General features: G+C 34.0%; 1 protein-coding gene across 1 annotated transcript in view; it reads right to left on the bottom strand.

Annotated features, from left to right (window-relative positions):
- Window positions 1-22,184, bottom strand: part of GNAI3 (G protein subunit alpha i3) — a 44,274-nt gene that overhangs the window by 12,844 nt on the left and 9,246 nt on the right. Inside the window, exons 2-3 of the mRNA XM_051993133.1 lie at window positions 4,299-4,341; window positions 4,032-4,173 (exon numbers count right to left, since the gene is read on the bottom strand). Coding sequence (XP_051849093.1) covers window positions 4,032-4,173; window positions 4,299-4,341 — 185 coding nt within the window. The remainder of the gene's footprint in view (window positions 1-4,031; window positions 4,174-4,298; window positions 4,342-22,184) is intronic.

Raw genomic sequence — 22,184 nt, forward strand, 5'->3', positions numbered from 1 at the left:
TGTCTTCTTAGTTTGTCTCAAACTTCCCTGTCATCATAAAACCTTTTTATGATCAGGGTTTTTTTTTTTTTTTTTTGGCCTATTTTTCGAACCCGTTTCTTGACTGTTCACCTCTGGGAGGAACAGATTAATGTCTGACCTGAACTTCTATTATATCGTTCTGCTTTCATAGCTCAATCTAGCAGCATATAGTTTTTAGTGCCTCCAAAATGGTATGATTTGAGGAGTGGTCTGCTTATTACTTTCTTGGGGGTTTGCACTTTAATCCTTAATCAAATAGGGCTCCTGCTTCTCTATAACCACTACAGTTCCTCTCTGCTCTGGAGTAGTGACCCAGACCTGAGTAATGGGCAACTGAAATGCCAAATGGCACCTGATCCTATTCCTCATCCCTACCCTCCACCCCCTGTGCTGGCACAGATGTCACCTGGGATCTCTTTCTGAGCAGCTATTTGCTCCTCTTACTGACAGTCCTGGTCCTCATGTTGTGAATCCCTCCTGATGCTATCCTCATTTACTGTGTTCAAGGTTTACTTCAACCCCAGTGTCCACAAATCTTTCTGTCCTCTTCAAGTTTCCTAGGGCTGGAAAAATAAATTATTCTGACTTTTCCAGTAAGAATTCTGTTCAGCGTTTTCTGTGGTTGTTCTCTAGGAGAGCTTTTGGAGGAGGTTTGGCATATGTGACCTCTTACTCCACCATAATGACTCCATTCCTCCATCAAGAATGGGAATAGGAGAAAATTTTAGAAGAAATAAGACACTATAATAGATCCATGAAAACAGTTAATTCCTCTAAAGAACTTACATCTAGAACACTTAAAAATAATGAGGCCAGAAAGAGAATACTGCTGATAACCGTAATCTTTTCTTAAATAAACACAGACTTTCAGGAGTTATTTCCTTAGCTAATATCTAAGTTTTCCTCCTATCACAAAGAACAGTGTCTCACTAAACTTAAAAGTGTACACAGGATACTCAAAAGAAATACCATGCATTATTAGGAAGAATGTGAATAAGTAGGAAGGCTGATTTATATTTCTTAATTCTAATTAGAATAATTGTAATTCTAATAGAAAGCAAGTCAATTAACAAGCAACATATTCAGAAAAGGTAAAATTAAGACTGGGAGTTCAAGTGACTTGTTTCTTCCAAGAGTTCATCAAAATGAATTTTCTAGAACTACCCATTTCCTTCTCTTTTTATCAGTACTTTTTAGTCAACACTGTCAATCAACCCTTTTTTGCCATGACGTTTTCCATTTACTATAATCTCTTTCCTCTTCTATGTGTAAGGCTTTTCTTCCTTCATTCAAATTTCACTTCAAAGCCCCTCTCTTTCAAAAAAAAACTTGTCTGTTCACTTGTGTCAGATATTCTTTTTGTGCTGATAGGGAAAAGCTGGAATAAAAGTACTAATCATTAGAAACGTTGGAAAACTCTTGTGCTTTTAAAACATTTTGCATTCACTATTTTCTTCTATACCTACAATGCGAAGCTTTGAGGGCAAGGCCCTTATCTACTTACTTTTTAGGGGGATAAGTTTGAGCCATTTCCCAAACAGTTCAAAATATGTTACAAATAATCTTACAATCATATAGTATGCTATTTTAGAAACTGGCTGTAAACACTTCTCCTCTACTATCCAACCAATTTCTTTCTGGTTTAGTAAGCCATCTAACTACAAATAGCCCCCTTCCAGTGCAATAAACTCCCTACCTGTGTAAGTAGATAAGCAAGAACAGCCCCATCCTGCAGCTGGCTTTGTTCCTGGCCTTCTCTCTTCCAAACCAATCATAAAACAGCCTAACTTCTGACCTGTTTTAGGTAAAGTCAGGCAGCCAACAGGGAAGAACAGAGAGAGGATAGAATAACACTGTGTGCGTGTATAAAAGAGAGAAACATTAAAAATAAATTATAAATGACAGCAGGAAGTACTCTCTGTGTGCTAGAGAACTCAAGGGACATATAAAGTCTAAGAAGGATTAATGGTATCAACAGTGTTTGGTGAAAAAAGTGGCCCATAGATTAATAAAAAGTAATTTGTCAAAGTTAAAAAGAGTGAAAGAGATAGAATAAAATAGTGGGTGAACAGAATTATTACTGTAACCCAAACAGAGGGGGAGAGGTAGCTGTTGCTCAGTCGTTTTAGTTGTGTACAACTCTCTGTGACCCTTTCTGGGATTTTCTTGGCAAAGATGCTGGAGTGAGTTGCCATTTCCATCTCTAGATCATTTTACAGATGAGAAAACTGAGGGAAATTGGGTTAAGTGACTTGGCCAGGGTCACAAGTATTTAAGGCCAAATTTGAACTCAAGGTTTCCCTGATGCTCTATCTGCTGTGCCACCAGCTGCCACCTAATGCTTACGAATACAAAAATGATTTTTTACCCATTTATCAACAATGTCTCTGCTCACATTTCTTCTTACAAGTTAGGACTCTCTGGTTCTCTTTTCTCTGCTTCTGACTTACCAAAAGCCTGCCTTGTCCTTTGAGTTCTAATGCCTTTCACAATCACCCCCCCCCCCCCCCGGATGGCACACTTGCCTTCTCCCCTCCACCTCTCAGAATCTCTTGGCTTTTTTAAAGTTTAGGTGCCACTTCTTCTTATCAGTTCTCCCAGAAATGATTTTGTATTGACTTTTTTACATTTTATACATTTCACCCCCAATACAGAGATACTTAACCTGGGGACCACAAACATTTTTTAAAAAATATTTTGATAACTGTATTTAAAAATAACTTGGATTCTTTTGTGATCTTTTCTACTTTATTCTAGGCATTTAAAAATATTATCCCAAAAAGGGGTCTAGAGGCTTCCCTAGGTTGACTGAGGAGACCATGACACCCAAAAGGTGAAGAAGCCCTGTCCTAATTAGCACAATGTAGGATCATTGAGAGTGGGAAAGGTTCTTGACTTTGTACTCCCAGAGTCTAAACACTATACCAGAAGATATTTAAATAAACTGTTGAATGACTAATAACCCAACCTGATTCAGAAAACTTCTTTAATTTTACATCCCTTCACCCACTATATCCTCAATATCTAACTAGATTAAACTGTACTTTTTGATGCAGTGCTTTTTAGGATATTATTCTTACATTGCTTCATGAATACAAGCTATGCTCCAACTAGACTCAAGGTTTTGTCAGCACCTCAAATAATATTAACTGTCAATTCCAAAAGGCTACTCCAACTCATCCCTATCCTCCTAAAAAGCTGTTTCTAGCCATCACAATTACTGATGATGTCAACAAAGATCCACACTGGAATGAGAGATTTTGATGGCAAAGTTGAAGAGCTGGAGTCAGAGCTCACAAAATCTAACCTAAGATAGTCTACTTCATAGTCTAAACAGCAATTTTTCCTGTAACATTCCAGCAAATGGTCATCCAGGTAATGCTTTAAGACCTCTAAGAAGAGAGAGACTACTACCTTTCTAAGGTTAGATTGCTATAAGGAGCTCCTCCCAGAAGTGATCATAATGCTTTATATGTGTTTCGACTAGTTAAAAATTAGTGCAGTAGGACTCTCACCCTCTGAACATTATACTTTTATTAATGCAGTACTAGACTGCTTAAGTCTTAGAGCTCATGATTACATCAATCAACAGATTATGAATAGGCCTAATACAATCTAAAACATAACACAAGAATCTTAAAATCTAAAATTTTCCACTTCCTCAAATGACAAAATTATTAAAGAGAAAGGGGTCCCTTGAAATAAAATGAAATGAGAAGAGCAGCTGAAGAAACTGATTAATTCAGAGAGTCCTTGGTGCCATTCTAAGCTATTTCAAACTTTTGGAATACCTTCCATAAAAATATCCATTTGCATTTTTCAATCTTCTCTTCATACTTGTCCTGTGGCACCTTCTACAGTGAGCCAAAACTTCTCAGGTTACTACATCTGCACCACTGGCCTATGCTATTGCTTCAACTCTTGTTCCTGACAGATGAAGCAATTTCTGCCTCTCATTGAACAGGACCTACTGAAGAAAAAGAAAGCTATAGGAAGTGAGAAACACTCACGGCTCTGGCAGCTTCCCCAAAATCAATCTTGAGCCGTCCCATGGCCCTTATAATTGCAATGATGGACTGGATGGTATTGCTGTAAACAACAACTTTATACTGTTTACATTCTTCTTCAGAATATCCGTCTTCATGAATGATTCTTAAAAAGAGAAAGAAAACCAAAACCCATTACTACTGCTAAAATGAAAGAAAATAAAATATTATAGATTTAAAAAATGCTAAGTGAGAAAATTTAGCTTTACAAAAGGTTACATTCCAACTTACTTCATTTGTTTCACAATGGTGCTTTTACCAGATTCGCCAGCACCTGAAATATACAGAAGATATACTTTAAATTTTTCAATTACCAAATATTTTAGGTATGACAATCTTATATAAATGATCTCTGTCCCAAAATAATACTTTTTAGACTTCAGTATATGTGGCTCAGCCACAAAATTCAACTTAGCAGTGTATTACAGCCTATTTCTTGGTATTACTAGCAATATATATAGAATAAAGTATTACCTCAAACACGGAAACAATAATGGTTCTCATTTATATAATGTTTGTAGCTTTAAAAATAACACAACTCACACCAACTTTCTGAGATAGGTATTCCAATTGTCATTATTTTAATTTTATAGATGTGAAAACTGAAACCCAATAAAATTAAGTGACTTGCCAAGGGCAGTCACTAAGTAAATGTCAGAAATGGAATCTGAATGTATGCCCTCTAACTATCCAATGGTCCTTTTACTGTACATGAAAACACCATTTTCTATCTGGTCATCTGTCATCCATGCAGAGATAATAAGTCCACACATGATCCAATTTAGGTTAAAAGTCTACCGATTACTCACAACATATTTAACATCACTTCCCTAAGTCAAGGTAATGCAATCACTAAGGCAAATATTAGTTATATAGTTATTTGCCTGAATTTAACCACTGGAAGGAATAACAATTCAACAGTTTCTCTTTTGTCAGTCAGTACACACACAATTTTATCTTGTTTTTGGTACTCACAATCTGAAACTCAGAAGTTAGGAATTAAATTACAAGGCAGAACCAAAAATATCCAACAAAATATTTTCAAGTTAACAGAACAGAATTTAGAGCTGAATAGGATCATCTAGTTCAATCCTTTCATTTTACAGAAAACTGAGGCCCAAAGATGTACAATGATTTGCCCACGTGGCAAAACTAGTATTTGAATCCAGGCTGTGTAATATCAGACATAGTCCTCTTTGTACCATCTACTATACAATTGCACACTCATTTACTTTTCTCCCAGATGATCACTAAAAATGAGACGCACTTTTGTGTCTCTCACAAATCACAAAATTTTTGTCTTCTGACAGCCAATAATTTGATATTAAGAATGAAAGCCTAGGGCAGCTAGGTGGCGCAATGGATAGAGCACCAGGAAGAAACTGAATTCAAATCTGGTCTCAGACACTTAACACTTCCTAGCTGTGTGACCCTGGGCAAGTCACTTAAACCTAATTGCCTCAGCCAAAAAAAGAAAAAAAAAAAAAAAGAGTGAAATATATATTCACTCTAATATAGTCAAAGCACCATACCTACCTGTGTTATACTGTACTCTTATTTATTTTTTATTATAACTTTTTATTGACAGAACCCATGCCTGGGTAATTTTTTACATTATCCCTTGCACTCACTTCTATTCTGACTTTTTCCCTCCCTCCCTTCACCCCCCCCCCTTCCCCAGACGGCAAGCAGTTCTATACATGTTAAATATGTCACTGTATATCCTAAATACAATATATGTGTGCAGAACCGAAGTTCTCTTGTCCCCAACTACATTTTAATCTGGGTATTGAAGAATCCTACACTTCTGTTTTATGCCATTTTTTCTATGAACTATCAGTTCAGCAAACAAAAGAAAAAGTACAGTTAAAGCACACAGCTAACATCATGAAAACTATTTAAGGAGCAGAAGGCATATGTCCAGTATAGCTTTAATCACTACTTTATTAAGGGGAGGGGGAAAGGGGGAACGAGTTTTACAAGATGTTTTCTTATCTTCTGGCAAAGCTAGTTACTTTCTGAGACCAAAAACAATCAATCTGATTAAAAAAGGCTAAGGAATATCCAAGTTGTTGATTTCCTACTGTGTCCAGAATACCTTTGACTACTTCCCTGGAACTGTGATAGTGTACCTGTCTTCTGAATGGTCCTTCTAAAAGTTGCCATCTTTGCCAATTTGATGAGTGTGAGGCAGTTTTTAATTGTCCTATCCCTTTAGTAGTCCTGTGGAACACTTTTTTAGATGACTATTGATAGTTTGCATGTCTCCTTTTAAGATATACTCACACTCATTTTAATAATTTTATCTACCAAGAAATAGCTCTTGTTTTTATAAGTTTTAATCAGTTTTTTAACATGCTGCGAAGGTTCCTTTGCAGACTCCCCCACTCCCAATCGTTTCCTTCTGTTTCTATCTTGTTTGTACAACAAGCTGCTTCAATTTTACCTAATCAAAGGTGTCCATTTTATTTCTCTGTGATCCTCTATCCTTTGTTTGGCAACTGTTCTCCTGTCAATAATCACAGGGCCTTAGGTTGTGGGTCTACTTCGGGTTCTCTGTGATATATTTGATGTTGATCTAAGCCTGACTTCTCCCAGACTACTTTCCAATTTTCCCAGCAACTTTTGTTTAACAGTTTGTGTTCAGTTCACTTTTTGATATAACATCCTTTTTTTTCAGTCTTGTTCCTCCTGGATTTCTCAGTTAACACTGGATAGAAGGGCCACTCCCTAATCTTGGTTTAGATACTACACTCTTAGATTCTCTTTCTACCTCTCTATTCCTTCTCCAGCTTCTTGCTTTATTTTCAGCTTTTACAAATGGGTCTTCCACAGGCTTTGGACATCTCATTTTTTTCTTGCATCCTCTCCCTTAGGCAATCTCCTTCATTTTTACAGCATAGAATTAGATGCCTCCCCAAATCTGTATCTCCAACTATAGGCTTTAGATTTAAATCACAAAATATTAGAACAGAAAAGAATTGTAGAAGCCATGTAGTATAATCAATATACCAGAATCCCATCTATAACCATTTCAATATCTGCCAAGAAAACCCCAAATGAGGTCACAAAGAACCAGACACAATTGAACTGACTGAACACTATCATTGTCATCATTAACTACAACAATATCCTATTATTCCTCTGATCAATATTAAGTGGGTTTCTATTACCTGCCAAGTAAAGTGAAAAATTCCTTACCTGGTAGTCAAGGTTCTTTGGTATCTCCTTACTTTTCCAATTTATTATATTTTAATCTATATTTCAATTATGCTAGAGTAGTCTAGCATCCTCCCTTTAAATATAGCCTATATACATACAATTTATATTTGATATAATCTATATTTCAGTTATTCCAGACTACTATCTGACTTCTTAATGAAGCCTACATTATTTATGTCAAGTGTACCACGACTTTTCAAATTACCCAAATTTATAACTTATATAGTATTCCTCATCCTCTTTCACCCCACGTCTTGTCATTTCTCCAAGTCCTTGTGATTCTATCACTTTCTCTCCAATCACATCATTACCCTAACCTAGGACCTCATCAACTGTAGCCTGTCCTACTGCAATAGCTTCCTAATTCAAGTCCCTCCCCACTCTATTTGATAATACATGACACTTTGGTCTCATTATCAATGTGCACTGGTGCTGGCTATCTCCTATGACTGGAATGCACTCACTCCCATCTCTCAAAATCTCTAGTCTCTCCCTCAAACACCATCTTCTGCATGGACCCTTCCTTCTCCAATCTTCTCTGCTTGTAGTAGCTCCTCTTGTACCTCAAATTACTTTGTTTATGTTTTGTTTATACCCGTGTATGTACATATTTCCTCAGATAGAATTAAGCTATTTGAGGGCAAGGACTGACTCATTCTTGTTTTCTGTTCCAGTCCTGTATTGGATTTCAAAGGAGAGATAAATATGCAACACGAAGTAGACATGGTACAGGCAGCCTGGACAAAGATTTGAGATTGGAATTGAACATAGGGAACAAATCGAACTGGGAAGTAGGGAATGTAGTGGAGGTCTATAAAATAAAAATTAACCTTGTGTCTAGTACAGAGGATTTTGCATCCTGCATAAGAGTTTGAACAATGTCTAGCACAATGCCTGACATAGCAGGTACTTAATGTTTACATATTGATTTTGCTCTCCTACCTTTGTTCATGCTGCTTCATTACATCTAGTATATCTTCCCTCTCCTTCACTGGCTGTTGAAACCTCACCTTTTCCATGAAACATCCCAGTTACCTTTCCCCCTAGTCTTGACTACTACTTTGTTTTAACTTCTCCAAAGCATTTATAATGTATTATTGCAATTTTTTATCTGTACACATGTCTTATCCCTCAACTAGGATGAAAACCATCAGGACAGGATTCACAGTTTATTTGAACTCTGTGTCTCCTCCAGCATCAAGGGCTGTACTTATAACATGGATTTAATAAATGCTTAAAACAAATTTCTCTATCCCCTTATTGGCTATTCATTTCCATCATTAAATCTACATCTCAGATTATTGAAGTATTTACTTTCCAAGTACATCTAATGACAATTTAGTAATTAAATCATGCTTTTTCCTTTATTCCAAAAAACTAATTTACTTAACCAGTTTCTTTCTTGATGACTATAGAAAATACCTCCACCAAACTCCTTATCTTTCAAGCAAAATCTAGTGAAGTCATCTGTGACTCCTCACCACCTCTGCTTTCCTTACATCAAACTGTAACAAAATCCTGCCTCTTATATGCACGAGCATAGCAACCTTCTCTTCTCCATCACCTCTACCAAGTCTCTGAGCCAGGCTGTAGCCATATTGTATCTTGTACTACTGTAACTGTTTAAAACCTCCAGCCTAAAGTCTCTCATCACTTCAATAACATCACTATTAAATAAATTAAGAGCTATTTTAAAAAAATTATTTCTTCAAATTCTTCAAGGGATGCAAAATCCTCTGTACTAGACACAAGATCAATTTTTATTTTATAGAATTCCACTACATTCCCTATTTCCCAGTTCGATTTGTTCCCTATGTTCAATTCCAATCTAAGTCTTTGTCCAGACTGCCTATACTATGTCTATTTCATGTTGCACATTTATCTCTCCTTTGAAATCCAATACATGATGAGAACATCCTATTCTGTTTCTTCTTCCCTCACCTCTAACCTATTTCTTCAAGTATTTAGTGATCTTTTTACCTAATACCCAATTTCCTACTCTCATCCTTTACTCACTACAGATTATTTATCCCCATTTTCTATTTGATATCGTTTCAAACAACTACAAGATTTTTACCTCCTACAGGATATTTTTACAAATCAGAGGAAATATATTTTTCCCCATATCTCCTTAGTCCATCTTATAAAACCACAATAACTTATTACTTCATTCCTTACCCTTTAAATATAACCACTCTCACTTTGCATAAAGTATAGAGTCTTATGTTGACTTACAGGGTTCAACTGTTTAATTACCTATCTAATTCACCTGGATTTATTCAGAAATATATCTTAGAAATGAGATCTTTATCAGAGAAACTCAATGAGAAAAAATAAACCCCTCCCCCATCTGTTTCCCTTCTAATTTTTACTACATTAAACTTTGCAACAACTTTTTAATTTTACATAATAAAAACTGTACATTTTATCTTGTGATCCTCTTTCTATAAGAATACCATTATATCATCTATAAAAAAAGAGATATTTTTGCTTTTTTTTTTTTAATGTTTATCTCAATTTCTTGTTCCTGTCTTATTTCTATAGCTAGCATTTCTAGCACCATACTGAATAGTGATAACAGACATGCTTGTTTTTTCTCCTGATCTTACCGGAAAGAAGTCTAACTTTTCTCCATTCACAGAAAATGTCTGTTTCTGAATTAGATAAATACTATTTACTATATATATTTTTAAAATGTCCTTTTATTCTTGATTTGTAATTTTTAATTGAAATGTTAAAATTCTTTTCAACATTTATTGATATAATGTTTTTTGTTATTTACAGTTAAAATGATCTATTATATCTAGTCTTATGTTGAACCAACTCTGCAATTCTAGCATAAACCCAACTTGGTCATAATGTATTGTGTGTGTGTGTGTGTGTGTGTGTGTGTGTGTGTGTGTGTGTGTATAATCTTATACACTGTCATAATCTTCTAAAATTTTATTTAACAATTTTTGTCCATTAGGAATATTAAGTCTATAGTTTTCTTTTTCTTCTTGGGATCTTCTTGGTTTAAGTATCAAGACTATAGGACTTTATATCACAGAAAGAGATTAGAAGGATTCCTTATTAGTGAAAATCATTATTGTAACTAATTTTTCTCTGAATGTTTGAAAGAATTCACTTATGGATTCTATCTGGTCCTGGGATTCCCCTCACCTTTTGGGAATTCATTTTCCTGATATAGCGCTATTTAAATAGTCTAGAGAAAGTATTTACCTTCTCTAAGCCCAATTTTATAATTGGGCAAAATTTTCTAATAATTTATTTTCTCTCTTTTCTATTGTTTTAAAGTTTTCCTTTTTTAAAAATCAGATTAGCTATTTGTCTATTTTATTAGTTTTTTAAACCTGTAATTTTATTTGCCAATTCAATGTTGCTTTTTTCCCTTCCAATTTAGTCTCTTATTTAATTTTCAGAATCTCTACTTGATATTTATCCAAGATGTTTTTTTTAATGTCATGACTAATTTACTGATTTATTCTTTTTCTCTTTTGCTGATAAAACTATTTAGATATATAAATTTCCTCCTACTAACTGTTCTAATGACAGTTTTTGTAATCTTCTAAATTTTGGTAATTAACTCATTATTACTGTTTTCTTTGATGATATTTTCTACTGTTTTTATATGTTTTTAAATGTATCAACTAAAAAGCAAGGACAAAAATGCAAAGACAAAATAAAAAAATAGGCTTACAGACCCCAGGTTAAGAATCCTTGCTCTACTCATTATACCAGGTTTCCTCTAAGATCTGTTAATAATGTGATTAAAGTCAAGCAATCAATAAACATTTATTAAGTCCCTATTATATACCAGAAACTGCTAAGCACTGGGGATACAAGAGGAGGCAAAAAATAGTCCATGACTTCAAGGAACTCACATAAAACTTTCAAGATTACTAAAATTTTGGCTACAATCTCGTAAGTGAAAGAAACGTTTGTCTACAAGGCTAAGCCAAACTTAATACATGTCTACAAAAACAAACCCAAGCTGGTATCCATTGATAAATCATTCACAGATGAAGAAATATTAACTGTCTTCTTTGGACATGCTCTTTGCCTTGGTATAATATAAATCAACGCTGTCTTATTTTGTAAGCATCATAAATGTCTGAGACTATTTAAATAAATGAAGAGACTTTATTCTTCCACAAATTCTTTTTTTTATTGGGGACAGGGATGGGTAATAGAGAGCTGAATCTCCCTATCTTGTCTAGCTGTAACTGCAGCAGACATTTCCTTTTTTATTGGAGTTTGACACCATCATGCTAGTACACCAAAATGTAAATAAATATAAGGAAAGAGAAGGCACTAAAAATTGAGAGGATCAGAGAAACTTCAAAGAGAACATGGAGCCTGACTTAAGTCTCTATGAAAGTGGATTGTGGAAATTAAAGCTGGAATGGAGAACTAATAACAAGATGCAGTGTCAATGAAAGGAAATAATGCAAAACAAGACTAGAAAGGTAGGCTGGAATTAGATTGTGAAAAGCCTCAAATATCTCTGGTCAAAGAGTTTGACTGAGAGGAGGAGAGGTATTTCTTAAGCTTTATGTGTTACAGACTCCCTTGACAGTCAAAGTCTATAGACACTTTCTCAGAAGTGTTCCTTTAATTAATGAAAGGAAATGCAAAGATGCAATATTTCTCCCTCCCAAGTAAACAACCTCCTGACAGCTGTCCATGGATGTCCATGGATTTCAGGTTAAGAATTTCCACTTCAAGAAGCATATGAAGCTTTAAAGGACATGTCAGAGAGATCCTTGTTCAAGTGTGGACTTCTACTCTTGAGATTCTTTGAGCTACTGAGGGTTTTTGAGCTGGGGATTGACAAGGCAAGATTTGTGTCTTAGACAATTTGTCTTGATATGGATGGATTAGGAGAAGGTAGAAACTAAGACCAAGAACAATCAAGAGGTTATTACAATAGTCTAGGAGAATGTTGAAGAGGGCTTGAACAGAGGTGGTATCTAAGTAGACAGAAGGGAAAAGATGAAGAGATTTTATAGAAGTAGAGCCAACAAGAATTAGATGTCTTAAAAGCACTGTTTCTTCCTCAAATGCCTCCCTAAATCCTTATCTTTATTCAAGGATTCAGTTGCCAACTCCTTGTGAATTATTTCCTGATGCCAACATTGTTAGTATTCTTTTTCTTCTCAAATTATCTTGAATTTACTTATCTATGTATAAACCTAACCATCATCATTGGTTTCTCCTTCTGCACCCAAAAGAGCTTGAAATTCCTTCAGGTAAGGATATTCACTTTTGACCGTATATTCACAACATTTAGTACATAATAGCTAATAAATAACTGCTAAATTGGATGATGGCAAGACTTCACTGCTTCTTTAATTCAATGCAATAAAGTATTTAAAATCAGGCATTTAGATAAGGTAAAAAGCTATTCACTCACCAAGTATTTAAAGGCCATTTGCTTTGCACTACACTAAGGTACACAGTGCTATACTTAATATAAAACTACTTAGTCAATAAAAAAGAAACAATAAACTACAGAGAAGAATCTTTTTTTTACTATTTTCATAATAAGTATCAATTAAATTTCCTAAGTGAATGAACATTATATGGTTTTTTAAAATGTGCGTTAAATTATTTGCAACTAAAAGATTTAAATTAATGACTAGTCTTCAACAATCTCTTTTTCATATACTCTAATAACATTTTATAAAAGGCCAATAAAGTGAAATTCTTAAAAGTTGGTTAACTGAAAGAGAAACAAAAACTGCATTTGCCTGCTTCCAGTTATTATTGTTGAACTCTAAGATCACGCTTTAGGCTTTGCTCTCAACTTACCCCTATAATGGTTCTAAAATGATAGCATGCCTTTCACAAGTGGAATACTGAGTTCCACTTGTACCCCCTTGCTCTAATTAATTTTCTGCCCTCCCTCAAGCTACCTTATATTGTCTTTTAAATTTTAAGGACTATTCAGTGACACACCAATTAAATTACCAAAAGATTCCTTTAGGGAAATAGAAATAATGAAATTTATCTGGAGGAATAAAGATCAAGAATTTCAAAGAAAATAATGGGGGAAAAAAAAAGAAAGAAGGGGACCTACCAGTATCAGCTATCAAACTGTATTATAAAACATTAATCATCAGAATGATTTCATACTAGTTAAGAAATGGACAGACCCACATATAGAAGGAAGTGAACACAGTGGTCTAATGTCTAATAAACCCAAAGATCCCAAGAAATAATTTTGTAAAATGCAATTTAAAGCAATTCTAAGGTTCTACTTCATTCCTATCCATCAGATTGACAAAAAAATGATTAAAAAAGAAAAAATAACTACTGTTTGATGGGCTCTAGTAATATTAGGCACACAAATATGCTGTTAGTCGAGCTATGAATTGGTCCAGCCATGCTAGAAAACAATTTGGAACTATATCTAAAAAATCACTAAGCTATGCAAACTAGGCCTATATCCCAAAGAGATCAAAGAAATTTTTAAAAAGTCCCATATGTACAAAAAGTTGTTTTTGTTATTGCAAAGAGCTGTAAACTAAGAGAGTACCTACCTTCCTATCAATTAAGGAATGCCTAAACAAAGTACAGTATTTGAATGTTATGGGTATTGTGTTAAAAGAGATGACATAGAGAAATTTGGGGAAACTTATATGAACTGATAAAGGTGAAGTTAAAAAGAACCAGGAAAATAACCTGTATAATAACAACACTATAAAAACAAATACTTTGAAAGACTTTTAAGTATTAAGATAAATTAAATGAGCCAATATGACTACAGAGGATCTAGAAGCATTCTACCTATCTCTTGACAGAGGCTTCTGATTCAAAGTACAGAATGAGATACATTTTTTGAACATGGCTAATACAGAAAATGATTTTGTTTGACAGTGTATTTGTAAAAAGAAAAGTATTTTTAAGAAATTAAAATAACTAACATTCATATAATTAAAGTTTGTAAAGCACTTTCTGCAAGGTAGCCATTGTTCCTAATAGCTCCATGAGACAGATACTCTAGGGTATTATATCCATTTTACAGAATCCAACTAAGTCCTGCCTGAAAGAGTCGTTAAGAGACTTGCTCAAGGTCACACTAATATCAGAGGCAGCTCTCTTGGGCAGCTTTTTGAGTCCCAGTTCACTAAGTACCATGTAAGCCAATAGTACCCATCCCCCTACACTTCAATGCTTTATTCCCCTTAGCTACTCAAGAGGCTCTTTGGGGTAAAACTGACACTGGTCATACTTTCTCCCAGCTCAGAAACTAGTGAATAGAATACTGGCTAGCATATGAATTCAAACCCAACCTCAGACACAAGATATGAGACCATGGGCAAAACACTTAAACTTTTCTATCTGGCTCAGTTTCTTCAAGTATAAAATGAGGATAACATCTCCCATCATGGCAGAAAAAAAAAAAAATTAAGCCTACAGTTCAAAAACTTATTCTAAAAGCCGTGTAGAATATTACTTTTTCAAAATCTTGCTTCCTTTATAACCAGGTTGCTCACAATCCCATTGAGCCAATCCAAAAAAGGCTAGCATAGTAGCTTACTAAGGTTAGTCATTCTTGCATTTATAAATCATTTGGAAAAAATATTAATTTGATAAGCATTTAATCATTTAGTTGTTAGGGTCATACCTGAACTAGATTTCTTAAGTGCTAAAGTAAAATGAAAAAAAAATTAAAAATAAAAATAAAAATAAAAACCTCCAACAAAACAAAAGGAAGCAGCCAAAGGGAAGAAAAGCTAAAAGTCAGGTAAGTTAATCAAGGAATAATAAAATATAAACATGGCTACTTGGAAAAGATATCATATCACTGTCAATTGTATGACTATAACATAAAAAATAACATCAGTCACGGACCAAAGGTGACTTATTCTTTTCCAGACAACAAAAACTCATAGCAGTTTAAGGTTGTACAGATCCAATTTTTACTTGACCAAAAGAACTGTCTGTAAGGCAATCAAGTTAGAAAAAACTTCCTCGAACTTATGACATCACATCCCCTAAAAATGCCACAATGAGAGCCACAAGGCTATTCCTTCTTCTGGTGAAAAAGAAAAAAGCCCACATCCTACACCATGTCAATACTCACATACTTCATTAGAGCCACTGTTCTAGATAGTCATTTCTAAGGCAGTTTAAAAAAAAGTCCCATTTCACTTTTGCAGAAGTTCTTAACAGTTCTGTGTCATAGATACCCACGACAGTTTGATGAAACCTATAAATCCTTCTCAGAGAAATGTTTTTAATAAAGATACCTAGGATTATAAAGTAATCATACTAAAGCAATATCAAAAGTTAAAAAAAAAAAAAGTTCAGGGCCCCAAGATTAGAACTCCTGGTTTAAGGAAAGACTGAAACTTCAAAAGTTGTGTCCCAAGAATACGCTAAAATCAAACTTTGGGACCTGGGGCACAGTAAGAGAATGGTATGCGTACCTATTTTGACTGGTAAATTGAAATTAAGCCAAAATTATATAGCATAAGAAGTATAGTATATTTTTATAATGTAAGAAAAAATTGTTTTGACTTTATAACAATTACTATTTTTTGTATTTTGAGACATTTCTGAACCTGATCCAGAGATTGGCCACCTGAAAAGTAACCAGAAGGGATATTAAAAAGAGAAAGATCTTTAAAAAAGGAGGGAGGGGGAAAGGGAGAGGGCATGCAAATTATAAGAATCTTCCAACAAAGTTTTGTGCATTTTCAAAGCAATGCAAATAGGAGAAGTCTAAGTATTAGGGTGGAGAAAAGAAGTTAATTTTAGCATCACAGAATAAAATAGTGAGGAAGTGGTCTGGGACCTAATTATATGACACTTAAGGCAAAAAGCACTTTATTCCCACTGAAAACTCTTCCTCCCATTTAAGAAGAAATTCTGTTTTGACTTTTAAGACTGTTAACTATTACTACTTCAATATTTAAATGACTTCAAAAAAAATTATTATAACAATATATAACATGGGAATAATTTGTTTTGACTTTTAGAACTATTACTACTTTCAGTATTTTCAGACATTAACTCCTTTTTGAACTTGATGCAGAGATTGGACTTAATCTAAATTAACTCCATTTAAACAGAGGAAGAATTCAAGTCTAAAAGCTGACTCCTGAAACATCTAAGAGAACTGAGCCTTAATTCAAGAACAAGCCCAATATAATTAAATTCTTTTTGGAATTTAATTTGGACATCAGATATATTAACGCTTGTTACAGCATAACAACATGTCATGGAAAATAGGACATTTCATTTACATAGGGCACTGTACCAAAACTAGGACAGTTAACAATGATCCTGACACCATGTTATTCAGTTCAAACAGCTTGAATTACAGAAATGATATGATTGGTCACTAAGCAGGTAACAAGATAGTCTAGGATAGATGCAAGGGTTTAAAGATGACTAAGTTGCTGAGCACCAAAATAAGATTACACAAACTGAAAATAGAAAGAAAAATGAGAGATCATAGAACACTATTCCTAAAAGCACAAAGTTGACAGAGAAACTATTTCCCAAAAAGTATTCCTCTTGTGAATTTATGTTCTTAACTACATTTTTAAAAATAGCATCAGGTTTTAGAAACAATGCTTGATAAGGAGCTTCATAAGGGAAAATATTAGTGATAAAGAGTTTGTGAAGTCAGAAGTCAGAAGAACTGCTAGTTCCCTAATGCAAGTATCTTCTCTCTGCTGATTATCTCTAATTTATCTTGTCTATATCTCATTTGTACATAATTTTTGCATTATAGTCTCTCCTATAAGTTCTTTGAGAAAAAGGATTAGTTTATGGCTTTTTTTCTAACATTCTCAATGCTAAGCACAAAGCAGATGCTTTAAAAATACTGGTGGATTAACTAATACTTAGTAATAATGGGCAAATCACTAACTAGCTTTCTCCTTTTCCTTATCTATAAAATGGACATAATTCTCTAGAATCTATTTAACAAGATTAGGAAATTCAAATGAGATATGTTTTGTACAGAAGTACTTTGCAAACTAAGAGACCCATGTAAATATCAATTATTACTATTACAATCAAATTAAAGCAAAATTTTCAGAATCAAAACATCATAAAACAGGTTTTTCAATAATACATTCCATCTAGTTATAAATATTAGTTTTATAAAAACCTCAAAATTTTATCAGTGAAGGGCACCTTAGAGACCTCTTTTGATCCCCTCCCTTTATATATAAAAATTATGAGCCACAAGATTAAAAGACTTGTTCAGAGACATAGCTGAGCTTAAGAATGAAATCTCCTGACCTGCAGGTCGATTAATACCACTATAACACCTATTTAGAAGATATTATAGATTCCAAGAGATGCTCAGTCTCTGACACTGAATAGAACTCAATCTACTGTATAAAAGTTTTAAATACAAACTAGTGGAACCTCAGAAAATCAGTACCTTTGTTGCTTTGAATATAATTAGCATTACAGTTATAATGCACTGTATTGCTATTTTATTCTGTATGTACTCCTTGACTATTTAAAACTCTTGGGGACAGAGATGACAAGGAATCTGAACAACTATTAAAAATAAAAGTCCATTCTTGAAAAATGATTTAAACTAATTCATTCTTCCATAAAACCTTTTCATCTTTTTTTTTCCCTTGTCCTAACGACAAGCAATAAAATTGAAGAAAGTTGTTAAGAAAGGAGTATAACAAAGGGCTTAAATTAAATCTGTAACAAGCTGAAAAAATCAACTTCTAACCCTTCTGAACTGGCTATTCTGACACAATCAGTAAATACCTCTAAATTCTGACTCAAATGTAGAAGTATGCAGTATAGCAACAACATAATACTCATAATTTACTGGGGTATTGTTCTTATTAACTGAGAGAACATAGGGCTGTGCTATAATGGACAATTCTATAATATCTCCATGTTTTCAGTGAAAAGCAGAACGCTTTAAACTAACAAGTGAAATTCCATAATATTTTAAGAGGCATATAGTGGCTCATCACATCCCATGTTTGCTAGCATTATGTGTCCATGTATTTATCTGTCTCTTATCAGTATCACTTTCTCCTAATCAAAATTAGAAGACCAAAGATTATATGAGAGACAATCAAAGGGGAAAGAGAAGAATGTCAAAACCCTATTTTTTTTCTTTTTCATTCACAAGGAGGCAGAGGAAAAACAGATGAACTGAAGACGGGGAAAGTTGTAATTACTATCATAGATTTCTAGACCTATATTTCTAGAAAGCACCTTTTTGGAGAAAAATAGGGACAATTTTTAGGTCAAGGTTAATATGTCAAATCTTTTTGATATAACTGTTCATTTCCTAACTATAAATAAATATAATAAAGGGAGAAGCTAAGAACTGCTATTCAAGAAAATAAATTGTATCCCTGATGATCAATATTAAATATATTTGGTTCTTCAGCAATTCAAGTATCTATTGAGCAACCATTGTTCATTATCCCTTAAGTCCTATGGAAGAAAAAAGGTCCCCTACCTCCCCCTAAAGGAATTTAACATAGACATAAAACAATTAAGAGCACAATATGATTAAATGTTAATGTAAGCAGCACAAATAATGTTATAGGCAGTCAGAGGAGAGACCAATACTAGATTGTGAAGGCCTCAGTCTTCTAATTCTCCAAATGGGACTTGTGAAATATAGAAGTATTGACTGAATTAACTGGACGGGACCCTCAGGGATCGTAGTCTGATTTCCCTCAATTTACAAACGAGGAAACTAAAATCATTTAAGTGATTTATTCAAGGTCACACAAGTAATATCTATCAGTGGGGGAAGGATATTAAGGGCTAGCGGAACACCAGACACTAATACAAAGTATTACATAAGTGACTCAGATTGTTACCAAACAAAATGTTATGAAATTGAAAGGGGGAAGGCTTTTACCAACCAGAGAGACCAAGAAAGGCTTCACACAGAAATGTCTTTTGAGTAGGAAACAGCACATGAAAAAGTCAGATATAAGAACACAAGAGTATATCCATGGTATCAATTTGGCTAAGTATAGAAAATATGTGTGGAAATATAAGATAAAGCTAAAAAGAGAAGATGGCACTAGATTATAATAGGCCTTGAATGCCAGGCAAATAAGTTTAACCTTCCTTTGTTTAGCCCGCAGTAATAAGTCCCCAAAGATCATGGGGCAGCCTCCTCACTCTGGAGATGTCCCGATCACCACAGCTTTCTCCTCCAATTGGTGAGTTTCTACCTGGAATAACTATTCCATGAAGTGCCAGGCCAACCATGTTCATCTGTCTCCTAGGTTTGATCTGGACTCTCTAAATTGCTCTCTAAATTCATCTTCCCTAACTTCTCCAGTTGCCATTTTCCTTTGTTTGAATGTGAGCTCCTAGAGGGTAGAAATTTTTCACTTGAATTTGAATTCCCAGAGTTTAGTAAACTGCCTGGTCTGAGTAAAACCCTTAGTAAATTATCTATCTAGAACAAAGCTTCCTAAACTGTGGATCATGATCCCATATGGGGTTGCATAATTGAATGTAAGGGTCATGAATTTTGACTTATTATCAGAAAAGGCTTGATTTCTATGCTTTTTAAAAATATATATATATACCCATATACCCCAGGATTATGTAAAAATTTCCAGGGGCAAAAAGGGGCTGTTAATGGAAAAAGTTTAAGAATCCTTAATCTAGAACAGTGACATGCTCAAATTTATACAGATTCAGGTTTTTGGGAGATAAACTGAATGGAAGAAAGAGAGACATGTTAGGAAACTGATGCAGGTAAGTAATACCGAAAATCCCTTTTAGATGGGAGCATTTAGATGGCATAGTGGATAAAGCCCTGAAATCAGGAAGACCTGAATTCAAATGTGACTTCAGACACTTAAATGTTCCTAGCTGTGTGACCCTGGCAAGTCACTGCCTCAGGGGAAAAAAAAAGAAAAGAAAAAGAAAATCCCTCTTAGGGTGGATGGTGGCAATGGAAATGGAAAAGAAAGAGCAAATCTGAGTAATTTAACCATCCCACAAAAATTTACTAAGCACCCACATAGGAGGTACATAAAGATGTGAGACATAAAAAGTTCCTACCAACAAGGAATTTATGTTATCAGTTGACAGCATTTTATAATTGAATATAAAAGGTAAGAAAGAAGAAAAATCAAGGGCAAAGGGAATATTTTGAACAAGAAGACAAGAGAAAATGTCATGCCAAATAGAGAAAAGAAAATAAATTCAATTTTAGATATGATGAATTTAAGATGTTGGTGAGATATCAAAGTATGAATAATTATAAATAGGAGATTTGAGTTCAAAGAGATCAAAACTAGAGATAAGATATCCAAGAATCACTGATATAGAGGTAGTATTTGAAACTTTGGAAGTGATTAACATTGTCAAAGATCAGAGCATAGAGGTAGGAAAAAAAAAGAGGGTTAAGGATGGACCCTCAGAGAATCTTACATTAAAAGTCAAGGACAGCCCAATCCCTATATTTTTGTCCACCGGCATTTTTGATTTCTTTCACAGGCTAATTGTACACTATTTCAAAGTCTGATTCTTTTCGTACAGCAAAATAACGGTTTGGACATGTATACTTATTTTGTATTTAATTTATACTTTAACATATTTAACATGTATTGGTCATCCTGCCATCTAGGGGAAGGGGTGGGGGGAAGGAGGGGAAAAATTTGAACAAAAGGTTTGGTGATTGTCAATACTATAAAATTACCCATGCATGTAACTTGTAAATAAAAAGTTATTAAAAAAAAAAAAAGAGTCAAGGATAGTAAGAGGCAGCAAAAAAGAAAGGATAGTTTGAGAGGTAATAGGAAAACCAAGAGAGTGTGGATAAGAGAGAGAAGAGGGTCAAGGAAAGACTTTTTTCTTTGACAAAATAGTAATCAATGACAATGCAATATATGTCTCTGGAAACAATTTTTAAAATGTTTTCTATCCAATCAAACTTTTTCACAACTAATGACACACAATTCATTAAACAAGAAAATAAAACAATTAAGAAGATCCCTAAAATGTGGAACCTTAAAAATTTCCTACAATTATTGTTATCCAAAAGTGAAATGGCTTGCCTCAGAAGGGGATGGGTTTCCTTTCACAAGAAATTCTCCATCAGCTAGATTTCTCAACTAAATTGTAGGGTGGGTTGGGCTGTCCTATTTTTGGTCACAGAACCTTTTGAAATTTATGGATCCTATTCTCAGAATAATTTTAAATTTTAAAAATAAGTAAAAAATTATAAAGAAAACCAATTATAATGAAGATGGAATTTTTTTCCCTATTCAAGTTCATGGATCACCTGAAATCTATTGATGTTCCATAGACCCCAGCTTAAAACCTCTTCTAACTTCCAGATTCTGTGATATTCATCTAAAGAAATATCAGTCTATAGAATAAAATGTGATATCATTTTTATGAAATTATAAAATTATTTCCTTTAATAAATAATGGATGCTAAGCAAGCATAAATGACTGTGAAGTTTTACAAATTTAAATATGCATAACCTGTTTTACAATATAAGAGTTTAAGTGAGTCAGAGGACTCAGATTCTCTGTGTATTACTTCACTTTGTAAAATTACTCCAACAATAAAAACCCATAGAACTATTCATTAATTATATGGTTCCCACATAGTAATGATTTCTCAAAGAGACAAAAGGCTGGGAAGGGGAGGGGAAGAAGAAAAAGATTTTAAAAGGTAGCTGAGTAGCTAGCTAGCAGATAAAACTACTAGATCACTTTGTTATCTGAAAAAAAAAAAAAAAAAAAAAAAAACCCAGCCAATCAACAAACATTTCTCAAGCACTTAACTATGTGCTCAGGCACATAAGTACTGGGGAATAGTAAGATAAAATCACAAGAATCCTTATCCTCAAGGGGTGGTTGTTTTTTTTTTTTTTTTTCAATTGGAGGAAGAAATCT

The sequence above is a fragment of the Antechinus flavipes genome, chromosome 4, assembly GCF_016432865.1.
Source record: "Antechinus flavipes isolate AdamAnt ecotype Samford, QLD, Australia chromosome 4, AdamAnt_v2, whole genome shotgun sequence".
NCBI classification, from domain to species: Eukaryota; Metazoa; Chordata; class Mammalia; order Dasyuromorphia; family Dasyuridae; genus Antechinus; species Antechinus flavipes.